Raw genomic sequence first — 14,863 nt, 5'->3', positions numbered from 1 at the left:
AGTCAGGATATTGGCTTTGGTGATCAGCCACGATAATGAATGGCGGAGCAGGGGCTCGAAGGGCCAAATGGCCTCCTCCTGCTTCTAAAATGAAAGGATTTTAGGGGATAAATTGGAAAGAATCTCCCCTTTGGCTGGTGAATCAATAACAAAGGGGAAAGAGGCCATTCTGCCCCTCAGGTCCGCTCCACCAGTCAATGAGATTATGGGTGATCTGTACCCCATTCATCTGCCTTTCTGCACAGACGCAGTACGATGTACGACTGGAAGGGCAAAGGGGAGATGTCAGAAGAAATAGTTTCACACACAGGCTAGAATTTTACTGGCAATGCCTGCCCCAATTCTGTGGACAGGGCGAAGCTCGGAGAATGGCATTCTCCACTGGCTTTGGACGGGATCGTACGAACCTCGGGCAGACGTGCCGGTAAAATTCCACCCAGAGTAAAGCTGTGAGGAAGGACCATCCAGATTGGAACTATTGAGCGGAATTTTACAGCCTCGCTCATTCCGAAACCGTAAAGTCCCTCCGGAGGTCAATAGTTGTTGTCCGTCCCTCGCCCGCTCCGATTCCTGTGGCAGGCAGGGAGGTCAAGTTCCAGCATCTGGCTCTATTCTTTCTCCACAGACGCTGTCAGACCTCCTGGGATTTTCCAGCACTTTTTGTTGTTGTTTGAGATTCCAGCATCCGCAGTATTTCTTTCCTTTATTATCCATGAGAATAAGGAATGTCGCAGCAGCCAGGGTCAAGGCGGAAACTGCAAAACGATTAAACGCAAATTACTGCGGATGTTGGAATCTGAAAGAACAACAGAGAATCTGGGAAAATCTCAGCCAGTCCGACAGCATCTTTGGGGAGGGAATTCAGCCAGCGTTTCAACCCAGCTGAGACAAAGGGTCATCCACTCGAAACGTTGCCTCTACTCTCTCTCCACAGATGCTGGCAGACCAACTGAGATGTTCCAGCATTATTGGGGGTGGGGGGGGGCACACTGACACAGCAGGTTAGCGCTGCTGCTTCACGGCTCCTGGGTCACTGTCTGTGTGCAGTTTGCACATTCTCCCCGTGTCTGTGTGGGTTTCCTCCCACAGTCCAAAGATTTGCAGATTAGGTGGATCAGCCATGCTAAACTGCCTCAGTGTCGGGGGCAGGGTTAACAGTGTACAGTGGAGTAGGGCCTGGGTGGGATTGTAGTCATGCAGGCTCGATGGGCCGAATGGCTTCCTCCTGCACTGTAGGGAATCTATCTGTTTTCCGTCCTGTTTAACCCCCTCCTCATGTAGGTGTAAAGAATCTCTCTATCACTATTTCAAGGATGGGCAATATTGCAACATTACACAGAGTCACTCTGATCATTGTCCCATTGCTGTCTGCAAATTATCAGACTCCCAACATTACAACAGTGACTCCAGTTCAAACTGTACATCCACGGGCACTGCAGAAATGACTTCTTCTCAATCTGAAGAAACCTTCACCATCAACTGCTGTGATTCCAGAAGTTTCACTCGTACGCTGTGATGCTAATCTGGGAATGGACTGGGATTCAAGTTTAGAGAACGACCCCAGCAATATCTCCCCCGCCCCCCCCCCATGTCATGCTGGATATCTCTGGTGCGGTTAAGAGTCAGACAGAAAATGTCTGCTGGGTTCTGCAGCAGTTCACAATATGGCCACACGAGGGCATCAAGAGCAGCAATTCACACTTTGGAACATGATTCACTCTCAAAAACCCAGCTGGAATTTTACCATCCCGCCCGCCACGGGAATCGGATTGAACAAGGGGCGGATAGAGAAAAGATCCCTTCACCCGGGGTGGGATTTTACACTTTTGGGACGAGCGAGGCGGAAACTTCGCCCATTGTGTCTCGCAACCAGAGAGAAGGGCAATAGAGATTATCCTCTTAGATCATCAAACACTCCCAGGACAGGTACAGCACGGGGTTAGATACAGAGTAAAGCTCCCTCTACACTGTCCCCCATCAAACACTCCCAGGACTGGTACAGCACGGGGTTAGATACAGAGTAAAGCTCCCTCTACACTGTCCCCCATCAAATACTCCCAGGACTGGTACAGCACGGGGTTAGATACAGAGTAAAGCTCCCTCTACACTGTCCCCATCAAACACTCCCAGGACAGGTACAGCACAGGGTTAGATACAGAGTAAAGCTCCCTCCACACTGTCCCCCATCAAACACTCCCAGGACTGGTACAGCACAGGGTTAGATACAGAGTAAAGCTCCCTCTACACTGTCCCCATCAAACACTCCCAGGACAGGTACAGCACGGGGTAAGATACAGAGTAAAGCTCCCTCTACACTGTCCCCATCAAACACTCCCAGGACAGGTACAGCACAGGGTTAGATACAGAGTAAAGCTCCCTCTACACTGTCCCCATCAAACACTCCCAGGACAGGTACAGCACGGGGTTAGATACAGAGTAAAGCTCCCTCTACACTGTCCCCCCATCAAACACTCCCAGGACAGGTACAGCACGGGGTTAGATACAACGTAAAGCTCCGTCTACACTGTCCCCCCATCAAACACTCCCAGGACAGGTACAGCACAGGGTTAGATACAGAGTAAAGCTCCCTCTACACTGTCCCCATCAAACACTCCCAAGACAGGGACAGCACGGGGTTAGATACAGAGTAAAGCTTCCTATGTACCCAGTGGGGTGTTACCTAATGCGCCAGCTTGTTATTATCTCTTCCCCGTCTCTGCCTGGCACTGCCCATCAGAACCAATCTGGCACCATTTGCATCAGAGTCACACCTTCAACACCGATCCCTCCAACTCTCTGCAGAATCAGAGGCTCCAAATCAGCTCAACGAGAATATATGTTTATTTTACAAAAATGCAACGTAAAAAACAAAGAGAATTTAAATAGAGGAAAGGGTGTGCAAAGTGTCCGAGTAGCAAGCCTGGCTTAGTCCGTAATGATCAACTCATCCACTCCCCAGTCCTCGTAGCTTCCATCAGGCAGGTATCTTCGGATAATGATTGGAATTTTTCGTGCTCTGAAACAAGACAGACTGGTGTTGACACAAAGGGTTAGCACTCGCCCCAGGAAACTGCTCCAGGTGACCCACTTACAGCAAGGATTGCCCAACACCAGTCATCGTGGCAAACAGGTAATAATATCCTCATTCAGGCTGTTCTCCTTTGAACAATGAGGGTTAAACCTAGAAACTAAGAGCAGGAGGAGGCCATTCGGCCCTTCATTTGGATCATGGCTGATTGTCGAATTCAATATCCTGATTCCCCCGGTCCCTTTAGCCCTATGACACAGATACTAAACCTGCACTATCAGTTATGTCCTGATCTTCACAAATATTAACTATGCAGAACAGTAGATTTGAGCTGAGTTAGTCTACCTCAGCAGAGCCAGAACAATGCAGTAATCTGCGGTGACAATTCACCAAAGACGGCGTGCTGCACTGCCGCTGTTACTCACTTCAGTTCTTTCATTGCGATCTGCAGAGGGTCCGTCTCCCCTTCCAACTCCACCATGACAGGTGCACACATCCTACAGAGCGGGAGAGAGAGCGCCAGGGAGAGATTAATGAATTGCAGTTTTTCCTGGGATTCTCCATCCAGCCTCCCATCCACTGACTCTGTCTACACTTCCCGCTGCCTCGGGAAAAGCAGCCGACATAATTAAGGACTCCACGCACCCCGGACATTCTCTCTTCCACCTTCTCCCATCAAGAAAATAATACAAAAATCTGAGGTCACATCCCAACCGGCTCAAGAACAGCTTCTTCTCTGCTGCCGTCAGACTTTTGATTGGACTTACCTTATTGTAGACCCCAACAGTGCAGAAGGCCATTCAGCCCATCAAGTCTGCACTGACAAAAATCTCACCGAAGCCCTATCCTTGTAACCCCATGTATTTACCCCATTAATCTCCGTGACACTAAGGGGCAATTTACCTTGGCCAATCAACCTAACCTGCACATCTTTGGAGTGTGGGAGGAAACTGGAATACCAGGAGGATACCCACGCAGATACGGGGAGAATGTGCAAACACACAGACAGTGACCCCTAGGCTGGAAATCGAACCCAGATTCCTGTTGCTGGGAGGCAGCGGTGCTAACAGCTGCGCCACCATGTTGCACTACCCTTATATTAAGTTGATCTTTCTCTACACCCTAGCTTTGACTGTAACACTACATTCTGCACTCTCTCCTTTCCTTCTCTATGAACAGTTTGTTTTGTCTGTACAGTGCACAAGAAACAATAGTTTTCACTGTACGTTAATACATATGACAGTAATAAATCAAATTCAAAATAAAATCCAGCAACTATGAGCTCACTGGAGAGCCCTGATGACACCCAAGGTAAGCACTTTGTCACACTGTGGGAACACAAGGCCATTCAGCCCTTCAACCCTCTTCCACTTGGTAACTTCATCCTAACCCATCTCCGTCCACCTTAGCTTCACATCTTAATACATTTGTCAAACAAAAATCTAATGTTAGGGTGGCACAGTGGTCAGCACTGCTGCCTCACAGCGCCAGGAACCCGGGTTCAATTCCCGGCTTGGGTGACTGCGCTGTGCAGAGTCTGCACATTCTCCCCGTGTCTGTATGGGTTTCCTCCCACAGTCCAAAGATGCACAGGTTTGGTGGATTGGCCGTGCTAAATTGACCCATCTGTCAGGGAACTAGCTACAGTAACTACATGGGGTTATGGGGATAGGGCCTGGGTGGGATTGTGGTTGGTGCAAACTCGATGGGTCGAATGGCCTCCTTCTGCACTGCAGGGATTTTATCCCATCAGTCTTGAAATCTCCCGTTGTGCCCCTGCACCATCCTCTTTTAGGGGGAGAGCACCCCACATTCCCATTGCCCTCTGGGTGAGAAGGCACTGCCCGATTTCCCTCTTGACTGGCCTACTCCCCCTTCTTCTGGATTCCCCTCCACGAGGCTCACAGTCCCGGAAAATACCCGTCCCTCAACCAACGCCGATAGGCGATTACCTGGGTATTTATCTCACTGCTGCCAGTGGGATCTTGCTCTGCACAAATTGGCCACCCAAATTTGCCGAGTTACAGCAATAACTACACTTTCAAAAAATATTTCACTAGATGTAAAACACCTGGGGACTGTAAAGGGCGCTACAGAAATGCAGTTCTTCCCATCCCTAGGCAGGCTTGGAGGGCCAAAAGGCCTATTCCTGTGCCGTAATTTTCTTTGTTCTTTGACTGTTGCTGTGATGGGGTGGGCTGGATTGCCCTCTGCTCGGTACTCACGCTATCTGAAGAGCACGTGTTCCCAGCACTCGGGCTCGCTCATACTTGGTCATGTATGAAGTTGTGATCCTTTTCTGATTTGCTTGCTGGCCGTCCGCAGCGGGAAGAATCTCCACGTTTTCGCGGTCTTCCTGGGAAAGAGCGGGGAGGAAATGTTAGTAAAAGAACCGGGGAGGGGCCAGAGTTAACCCTTCAGAGCCTGGAGCCCGCTCTACCACACACTGATGACTGACTGTGTCTCCTCGAACACAGTCACTGACATTACCTGACACCCAGCCACACAGGAACACACAACAAAACAGCTCGGTCAAAGAGGTAGCTTTGCAGGAGACAGAGGTACAGAGGCAGGGGTTCAGCAAGAGAGTTCTACAGCTCAGGGTCCAGACAGATGAAGGCACGAGAGCCAATGGTGGAGCAATGAACATCGGGGATTCTCAAGAGGCCAGAACTCCCTCAGTGCCAACCCCCCGGTGCTCCCTCAGCGCCGGCCCGACAGCGCGGTGCTCCCTCAGCGCCGGCACCCTGACAGCGCGGCGCTCCCTCAGCGCCGGCCCCCCCCCAACAGCGCGGTGCTCCCTCAGCGCCGGCACCCTGACAGCGCGGTGCTCCCTCAGCGCCGGCCCCCCCCCAACAGCGCGGTGCTCCCTCAGCGCCGGCACCCTGACAGCGCGGTGCTCCCTCAGCGCCGGCACCCTGACAGCGCGGTGCTCCCTCAGCGCCGGCACCCCGACAGCGCGGCGCTCCCTCAGCGCCAGCCCCCCCCCGACGGTGCGGTGCTCCCTCAGCGCCAGCCCCCCCCCGACGGTGCGGTGCTCCCTCAGCGCCGGCCCCCCGACAGCGCGGCGCTCCCTCAGCGCCAGCCCCCCCCCGACGGTGCGGTGCTCCCTCAGCGCCGGCCCCCCGACAGCGCGGCGCTCCCTCAGCGCCAGCCCCCCCCCGACGGTGCGGTGCTCCCTCAGCGCCGACCCCCCGACGGTGCGGCGCTCCCTCAGCGCCGGCCCCCTGACAGCGCAGCGCTCCCTCAGCGCCGACCTCCCAATGGTGCGGCGCTCCCTCAGCACTGCACTGGGAGTGCCAATGTGTCTGGAGTGGAACTGAACCAGTGACAGAGAGAGCACTAGCGTTAAATCAGGATGAATTCACCTCCTCTGCGTTGTCCAGATCATCCATTCCTTCATCTTCATCTGCATCATCAAAATCATCGCCATCAAAACTAGAATCAGAGAAAAGAAACGTATCAAATGGGTGGAAAAGTAACAGAAACTCAGAACCGGCTTTCTAAGGCACTTCCACTCACATCCCTGTCAGCTGTCTCTGTCCTTATATATGCACTCCAACGATTATTTTGTAAATTGAATTTGTGTCTTTATATGCCCTGTTTGTGAACAGAATTCCCACTCGCCTGATGAAGGGACAGTGCTCCGAAAGCTAGTGGCTTTTGCTACCAAATAAGCCTGCTGGACTTTAACCTGGTGTTGTGAGACTTCTTACTGTGTTTGCCCCAGTCCAACGCCAGCATCGCCATATCTTACACACTCACACATTGCAGCTACGTTAACCCGCACCCTGAATAACAGTTTTGAGATCATTCACAACATCTTTATTACTTCTTCCAGTTCCACCACCCAGCCCGTGCCTCACATTATCAAAACTTCACCCATCTCGATTCTTCATCCAACTCCCGCTCACATTCCTTACCCCTCCCCACCTCACCAACCCTGCTCCAGCATCAATGGCCCAGTCCCTTCCCCACCTTCGCTTACTGCTCTGTGTCCAAGTGTAGGGACTCATCCTGGACATGGGGGGGTGGGGGGGGGTGTGTGTGTGTGTGTGTATGTGTGTTGCAGCCACTGGGTGCAGGGACTCATCCTGACAGTGGAGGCACTGCAGCTTCTTGATGCAGGGATTCATCTGGACAGTGGGGTACTGTGTTCGGTCCTCTGGTCTATGTGAGCTGGTGGTGGGCACAGGTGTGTGACAGCCTCAGTGGCTGGTGAGTGAAGGAGAAGCTTGGGGCGGATAGGGGAGTGGGTCCCGGGGAGTGCGAGGGGGTGGGGTGGGGACACTGCTCTGGTCGGAAACCATTTGCAGAATTTGTGAGCAGTTTTGGGCTGCATATTTAAGGAAAGATGTGCTGGCCTTGGAAAGGTCAGTATCATAGAAATCACAGAATCCCTACAGTGCAAAAAGAGGCCGTTCGGCCCATCGAGTCTGCACCGACCACAATCTCACCCAGGCCCTATCCCATATCCCTACATATTTTATCCACTAATCCCTCTAACCTACACATCTCAGGACACCTAAGACGCAATGTCAGCATGGCCAATCAACCTAACCCACACATCTTTGGACTGTGGGAGGAAACTGCAGCACCCAGAGGAAACCCACACAGACACGAGGAGAATGTGCAAACACCACACAGACAGTGATCCAAGCCGGGAATCGAACCCAGGTCCCCGTAGCTGTGAAGCAGCAGTGCTAACCACTGTGCTGCCCCAAGAAGTCTCTCAACACCAGGTTAAAGTCCAACAGGTTTATTTGGTAGCACGAGCTTTCGGAGTGCAGCTCCTTCATCAGATGAGTGAAGAGTTCAGTTCACAAACAGGTCATATAAAGACACAAACTCAATTACAAGATAATGGTTGAAACGCGAGTCTTTACATTTAATCAAGTCTTTGCAAGTACAGACAATGTGAGTGGACAGAGAGGGTTAGAGAGGTCTGAATTGTCTCCAGCCAGCACATTCCAACTGTTATCTTGTAATTGAGTCTGAGTCTATATATGCCCTGTTTATGAAACAAATCACCTGATGAAGGGACAGCACTCCAGAAGCTTGTGCTACAAAATAAACCTGTTGAACTTTAACCTGATGTTGTGAGACTTCTTACTGTTAGACAGTAACAAACAGATTCACTCTGAAACCCTGTTCATCCCCCACCTCCCCCTCCTTTGTTCAGCACCTTGTGAGCAGTTTCAGGTCAGCAGCAGCTCAGGTCAGACCCCATTTGAAGTACTGTGAGCACTTTTAGGCCATATATCTAAGGAAAGATGTGCTGGCTGTGGAAAGGGTCCAGAGGAGGATCACAAGAATGATCCCTGGAACAAAGAGCTTGTCGTACGAGGAACGGGTGAGGACTCTGGGTCTGTACTCGTTGGGAGTTTACAGGTGGGGGGGGCCCTTGTTATTGAATGTATTTCAGACAGAGAGAGATAGGTTCTTGATTGGTTGGGGGGGGGGTCAAAGGTTATAGGGAAAATGGTGTTGAGAAACATATTAAAAATGGGTGGTACAGTGGTTAGCACTGCTGCTTCACAGCTCCAGGTACCTGGGTTTAATTCCTGGCTTGGACCACTGTCTGTATGGAGTTTGCACATTCTCCCCGTGTCTGCGTGGGTTTCCTCCCACAGTCCAAGACGTGCACGTTAGGTGGATTGGCTGTGCTAAAATTGCCTCTTAGTGTCTCGGAATGCGTAGGTTAGAGGGATTGGTGGGTAAATGTATAGAGATGTGGGGATAGGGCCTGGGTGGGATTGTGGTCGGTGCAGACTCGAGGGGCCGAATGGCCTCTTTCTGCACTGCAGGGATTCTTTGATTCTTACTGAAACTTACTGCGAGCCCCTGGATAGAGTGGACACGGAGAGGGTGTTTCCACTAGTGGGAAAAACTAGAACCAGAGAGGGCACAACCTCAGGGTAAAGGGACGATCCTTTAAAACAGAGATGAGGAGGGATTTCTTCAGCCAGAGAGTGGGGAATCTGTGGAACTCTTTGCCTCAGAGGAGGCCGGGTCACTGAGTGTCTTTAAGACAGAGATAGATAGGGTCCTGATTAATAAGGGGGTCAGGGGTTATGGGGAAAAGACAGGAGAATGGGGATGAGAAAAATATCAGCCATGGTTGAATGGCGGGGCAGACTCGATGGGCCGAGTGGCCTCATTCTGCCGCTGTGGTCAGGCGGGTCCGGGCCGGGCGGACACTGACCGCGCTCACACTCACTTATCCTCGTTATCCGACATGGCGGCGGCGGCTCCTCCTCCTCTCGCGGTGGACTGACCGGAAGGAAGGGAAGCACTTCCAAGTCAGAGGGCACGGCCGACGTCATCGCGCTAAGAGCCGTGCACTCACCATCTTTAATACAGTCATCTCACTCGGCGGCTGGTCCTCGCCATCTTTGATACAGGCATCCTCACTTTGTCACAAGCTTTGACTCAAAATTTCCTGTTATTCCCAGTAATTACACAGCAAGGCAGTATTATCCCCGAGAAGGATTATATTTTAATCTGCACTTTAAAAAGTGTGCAAAATGTAATTATGGTTGCTGCCATGAAAATAAGTTAGCATAAACTGAAAGAATAAACATTTTTACAGCTGTTTAATCATTACTCAGTGATTCCCAATAACTCAGGGATTCCCAATGAGCCAGTGATTCCCAATAACTCAGGGATTCCCAATGAGCCACTGATTACTCAGTCATGAAGCCAATTTCAACTCCGCCACATTTGATACAGGCAGCACCCAGTTGCTGCCTGTATCATCCATTGAGAGTCAAGATATTGGTTTTTCTCTCCTCATTTTCTCTCTGGTGCTGAATTGGGAACTCTTCAACTCACCCATATTTCTTACCAGGGAGGGTGGGGGCGGGGGGAGGGAATTAGAAAAGCAATGTTCAGGCCAATAGCAATCAATAAAGTCAACAAATCTTTAAATTCCCCGACAATACATAATCACAAATTCCAAATTGTAGTCCAGTAGTTCCCATGATGGTTGGATGTCCTAACTGATTGCTTCTAATAAATAAATACCAGATAACTATTGGTTTCATCTTGCTCTTTGGCACCTGCATTGAAAGCTGGTCTCAGTAATAGAATCCACACAATGCCTACAGCGCAGAAAGATGCCATTTAGCCCGTCAAGTCTGCACTGAATCTTCGAAAGAACATCTTACCCTGTAACCCCATGTGTTTACCCCACTAATCCCCCTAACCTACACATCTTGGAGTAAGTCACAATTTAGCATGGCCAATCCACCTAACCAGCACATAGAATGCTACAGTGCAGAACCGGGCCATTCGGCCATTCAGTCCACACCAACCACAATCCTATCCCCACAACCACACGCATTTACCCTAACTAGTCCCCCCCGGCACTAAGGAGCAATTTAGCATGGTCAGTATAACCCACACATCTTTGGGAGGAAACCCACACAGACATGGGGAGAATGTGCAAACTCCACACAGTGATCCAAGTCAGGAATCAAACCTGGGTCCCTGGCGCTGTGAGGCAGCAGTGCTAACCAATTCAATTAATGCTGCAACCCCCAGTTTTCCAAGACTTGAGATGGATAAATTTTGATCTGCTGGGAATAAAGGGATCTGGGGAGCAGTTAGTGAAGTTGAGATGGAAGATCAACTTGGTAAAGCAGGGTATAGTGACTAAATGATCTATTCATGATTTCATATATTATGGTTGTATGTTGCTTGTCCAGTACTGTAAAAGCAAGGATGTACTGCTGAGGATTTAAACAGGCTCTGGTCAGAGCACATTCAGAATGTTGTGAGCAATTTTGGGCCCCATTTCTAAGGAAGGATGTGCTGGTCTTGGACAGGGTCCAGAGGAGGTTCACAAGAATGATCCGGAGAATGAAAATCTTGATGTATGAGGAGTGTCTGAGGACTCTGGGTCTGTACTCCATGGAATTTAGAAGTGGGGGGGGGGGGGGTTGGAAGTTATTGAAACTTACAGAATATTGAAAGGCCTAGATAGAGTGGATGTGCAGAAGTGTTTCCATTAGTCGGACAGACTAAGATCCGAGGGTACAGCCTCAGAGTAAAGGGACAACCCTTTAGAACCGAGATGAGGAGGAATTTCTTCAGCTAGCACGTCATGTATCTGTGGAACTCATTGCCACCGAAGACCATGGAGGCTGGGTCATTGAGTGTAAAGACAGAGATAGTTTTAGTTTAGTTTATTTACTAGTATCACAAGTAGGCTTAGATTAACACTGCAATGAAGTTACTGTGAAAATCCCCTAGTCACCACATTCCGGTGCCTGTTCAGGTACACAGAGAATTTAGCACAGCCAATGCACTAAACTAGCATGTATTTTCAGACTGTGAGGAAACCCATGCAGACTCCACACAGACGGTGACCCAAGCCTAGAATCGAACCCAGGTCCCTGGCGCTGTGTGGCAGTAGTGCTAACCACCATGCCACCCTAGATAGATAGGTAAGATTACAGGGTAAAGGTTGGAGGGTGTGGTTGAGAAACTTATCAGCCATGATTGATTGAATGGTGGAGCAGGCCCGATGGGCCAAATGGCCTAATTCTGCTCCTAGATCTTATGCAACCATAACATAACTGTCCACTTTGGTTTGGATACACATCTGAGTAAATGGCAAATTATCCTAATGCCCACACTGCAAGTACTGACAATCTGCATTCAGTGTCATTCTTCATGATGTTAATGAACTTGATCGGTGACTGCGGGGAGCATAAATCACCACGAGGTGAAGGCCGGATCTGAATAAAAACACAGCAATTCCTGTGACAGTTCAAAGTCTTTCGCTGTAAATCAACAGATGTCAACTATACACTGCTTCAGTATTTAAAACCAGAGCTAACCTCCTTCAACTTGCTGGGTGCCTTAAAAATATGAACAAAGTGCGGATGGTTCAGTAACAAGTTAAAATCCTATTTGCTTAACGTGCAACGTACTCTAAGGCCAGTGGGTTTCAGAGCGTAGGAACCATGTCAGTGTCGGGAGTTTAGCCAGGCCAAGTTCTGAAGCACATGCCAGAACCACTATTCCAATGGAACAAAATGGGGAAGTTCCAGCCTCCAAGGACAGTCTCGCCTTCATTTGGGAGCAAAACCTGTTGTGAATTATCAATGGGGCGCTGACAGTAAAGTATACCAGAAACCCAACACTTAGCACACTCGTATTGGGAGCATTTACAATTCTCACACTAGGAGTTGTTATTCACGCCCATGGGAGCACAGAGCTGAAACCAAGTTGAACTGAAGAGGGAAGCTGGGTCCCCTTGGACTGTGTTATATATCTTGTCTCAGCCAAGGAAGAAAACGTTAGCAGAGAACCACACCTCAGAGACAAATATATTGTCAAAAATAACCCTTTCCATCACCAAAATCTCCATTTCTCTGGCCTGTTCTGCACCTCCTTCACCCCATCTTGCCTCACGTCCCTTCCAACCCAACATTGACAACTGTGCCTTGGGATGTTTTACGATATTAAATGGTGCCATATAAATACAGGAAACCTGGAAAATCTCAGCAGGTCTGATAGCATCTGCGGAGAATAAAGCCAATCCTTTAATCATCTGGGTCCTGTAATCTGCATTTCCCTCCTAAATCATTTAGGTGACACAGTAGCACAGTGGTTAGCATTGCTGCCTCAGCGCCAGGGACTTGTGTTCGATTCCCAGCTTGGATCACTGTCTGCATGAAGTTTGCACGTTGTCTGCGTGAGTTTCCTCCCACAATCCAAAGATGTGCAGGTCAGGTGGATTGGCTATGCTAAATTTTCCCTCAAGTGTCAGGGAGACTAGCTAGGGTAAATGCATGGGTTATAGAGATGCAGCCTGGGTGGGATTGTGGTCAGTGCAGATGTGATGGGCCAAATGGCCTCCTTCGGTACTGTAGGGATTCTATGGCGCAAACTTAATCATTCCTTCGATTAAGCTCTTTGTCACCTGTCTGCGCCATGTTTTTTCCTGATCAGTGGGATGGTTTCCTATATGTTAGGAATGTAGCTGAACGTAGTAATCAAGTGGAAACGCGGTGAAACATAACCCTTTCTTGCACAGAAAATGTTATCTGATAGATAGTTAAAGCACTTGCCATATATACTTTAAGGTCGGGCCACGGATTAGGAGTTTATTTACTGATAATGAATTTAGCAAACGATAAGATGGCTCACCTTATCCAGTTGGCAAACAACGTACACCTTCTGCAAGACAGATATCCCAATCGGACAGGATTTCAGGGAAAGCACATACAAAGTACACACAGAATTATAATCTTTACACTGCAGATAGGAAGACCTATGCTCTCCCAGTATGCAGTCAGCCATTCAGCACCATACTGTTACATACCTTGAATTTTAATCTGGAAGTGTTCCAAAGGCTCACCTCACTGCCATTGGCCAACTTGATGGATGTTGTTTCAGGAGACCACTGTTTATCATGACCCTCAGTTCCCTTGTGAGTGCGTGTTACAGCTGGCTTGCATGCCCTTTACTGCATTCGCAAGTGTGTGCGTGTGCGCGCGTGTCTGGGGGGGGGGGGGGGGGGGGGGGGGGGTCACGTGGAGAAGAGCTACTGTGGTGTAGTTCTCTCTATAACTTGCATTCAGCAACTGCCACCAGAAGTTCAGAGAATCACCTGCCTTAGGAAGGTTGGACTCTAGTCAAGATTTCCTGTTCAAACTTTCCATGGAATCCCTACAGTGCAGAAGGAAGCCACTTTGGCTCATCTAGTCAGCACCAAAAAAGCATCTTACCCAGACCTGCCCCCTGATCCATCCTCATACATTTAGCATGGCCAATCCACCTAACATGCACATCTTTGGACACTAAGGGGCAATTTAGCATGGCCAATTTACTTAGCCTGCACATCTTTGGACTGTGGGAGGAAACTGGAGCACCCGGAGGACACCCACGCAGACAGGTGGCACAGTGGTTAGCGCTGCTGCCTCATAGCGCCAGGGACCCGGCCATGTCCACGTGGGTTTCCTCCAGGTGCTCCGGTTTCCTCCCACAATCCAGAAGACGTGTTGGCTTGGTGCATCGGCCGTGCTAAATTCTCTCGGTGTACTGGAACAGGTGGCGACAAAGTGGTTTTCACAGTAACTTCATTGCAGTGTTAATATGAGCCAACTTGTAACAATAAGAAATAAAACTTAAAACTTGAACAATCTAACTCTATGCCACTGAAGGCTTGTGGAGGCTAGCTCATTGAGTGTCTTTAAGGCAGAAATAGATAAGTTCCTGATTAATAAGGGGATCAGGGATTATGGGGAAAAGGCAGGAGAATGAGGACGAGAAAAATATCAGCCATGATTGAATGTCAGGTCAGACACGATGGACTGAGTGGCCTAATTCTGCTCTTATGTCTTATGGCCCAACTGCAAAAAAAGGTGAAAGAAAAACACAGCAAGACACCGGACGTAATGCTTAGCAGCCAAACACAACATGTTTATTCTCTTTTTTTCTCAAGAAAAATTATGTAGTCCACTGAAGCAACTGTGTTGCACAATTTTACAATCACATCTTCAAAAACAAACCACGGATAAAAGCAAATTTCAAAATTCTTTATATATATACCTATTAGAACAACTTTTTTGTTTTTCAGTTTCAATGAAATGACAGACTTTAATATTTTGCTCTGATATATAAAAGAAATTCACCCTTATTATTCCAGCGATGGGGGATACAGTACCAGCTATGGCAAGACCAAGAAATGGAAACTCTTCAGCTTATTTTGTACAAACTACATAGAGCAACACAATTTGTGAATGAACCAGTGATTTTGTTTGTTTTTTTCCTCTCTTAGTAAGTACCTATCCTGGTTACAGAATGCATAGTTCTCAGATT

The 14,863-nt window shown here is 49.0% G+C and overlaps 1 protein-coding gene across 1 annotated transcript; it reads right to left on the bottom strand.

Annotated features, from left to right (window-relative positions):
* Positions 1–2,818: 2,818 nt before the first annotated feature.
* Positions 2,819–9,314, bottom strand: polr2f (RNA polymerase II, I and III subunit F). The gene is made up of 5 exons (XM_080217442.1): positions 9,249–9,314; positions 6,397–6,466; positions 5,254–5,384; positions 3,454–3,525; positions 2,819–3,016 (listed from the first exon to the last, which is right to left on the bottom strand). The coding sequence occupies exons 1-5, from the start codon at positions 9,266–9,268 to the stop codon at positions 2,926–2,928; spliced, it is 384 nt and encodes a 127-aa protein (XP_080073568.1). The 5' UTR covers positions 9,269–9,314; the 3' UTR covers positions 2,819–2,925.
* Between the last annotated feature and the right edge of the window lie 5,549 nt (positions 9,315–14,863).

Source organism: Carcharhinus amblyrhynchos, chromosome 35 (genome assembly GCF_965287045.1).
Source record: "Carcharhinus amblyrhynchos chromosome 35, sCarAmb.v2.hapA, whole genome shotgun sequence".
NCBI lineage: Eukaryota > Metazoa > Chordata > Chondrichthyes > Carcharhiniformes > Carcharhinidae > Carcharhinus > Carcharhinus amblyrhynchos.
The sequence above is the reverse complement of the archived record's forward strand: the minus strand, read 5'-3'. Positions and strand labels throughout refer to the sequence as shown.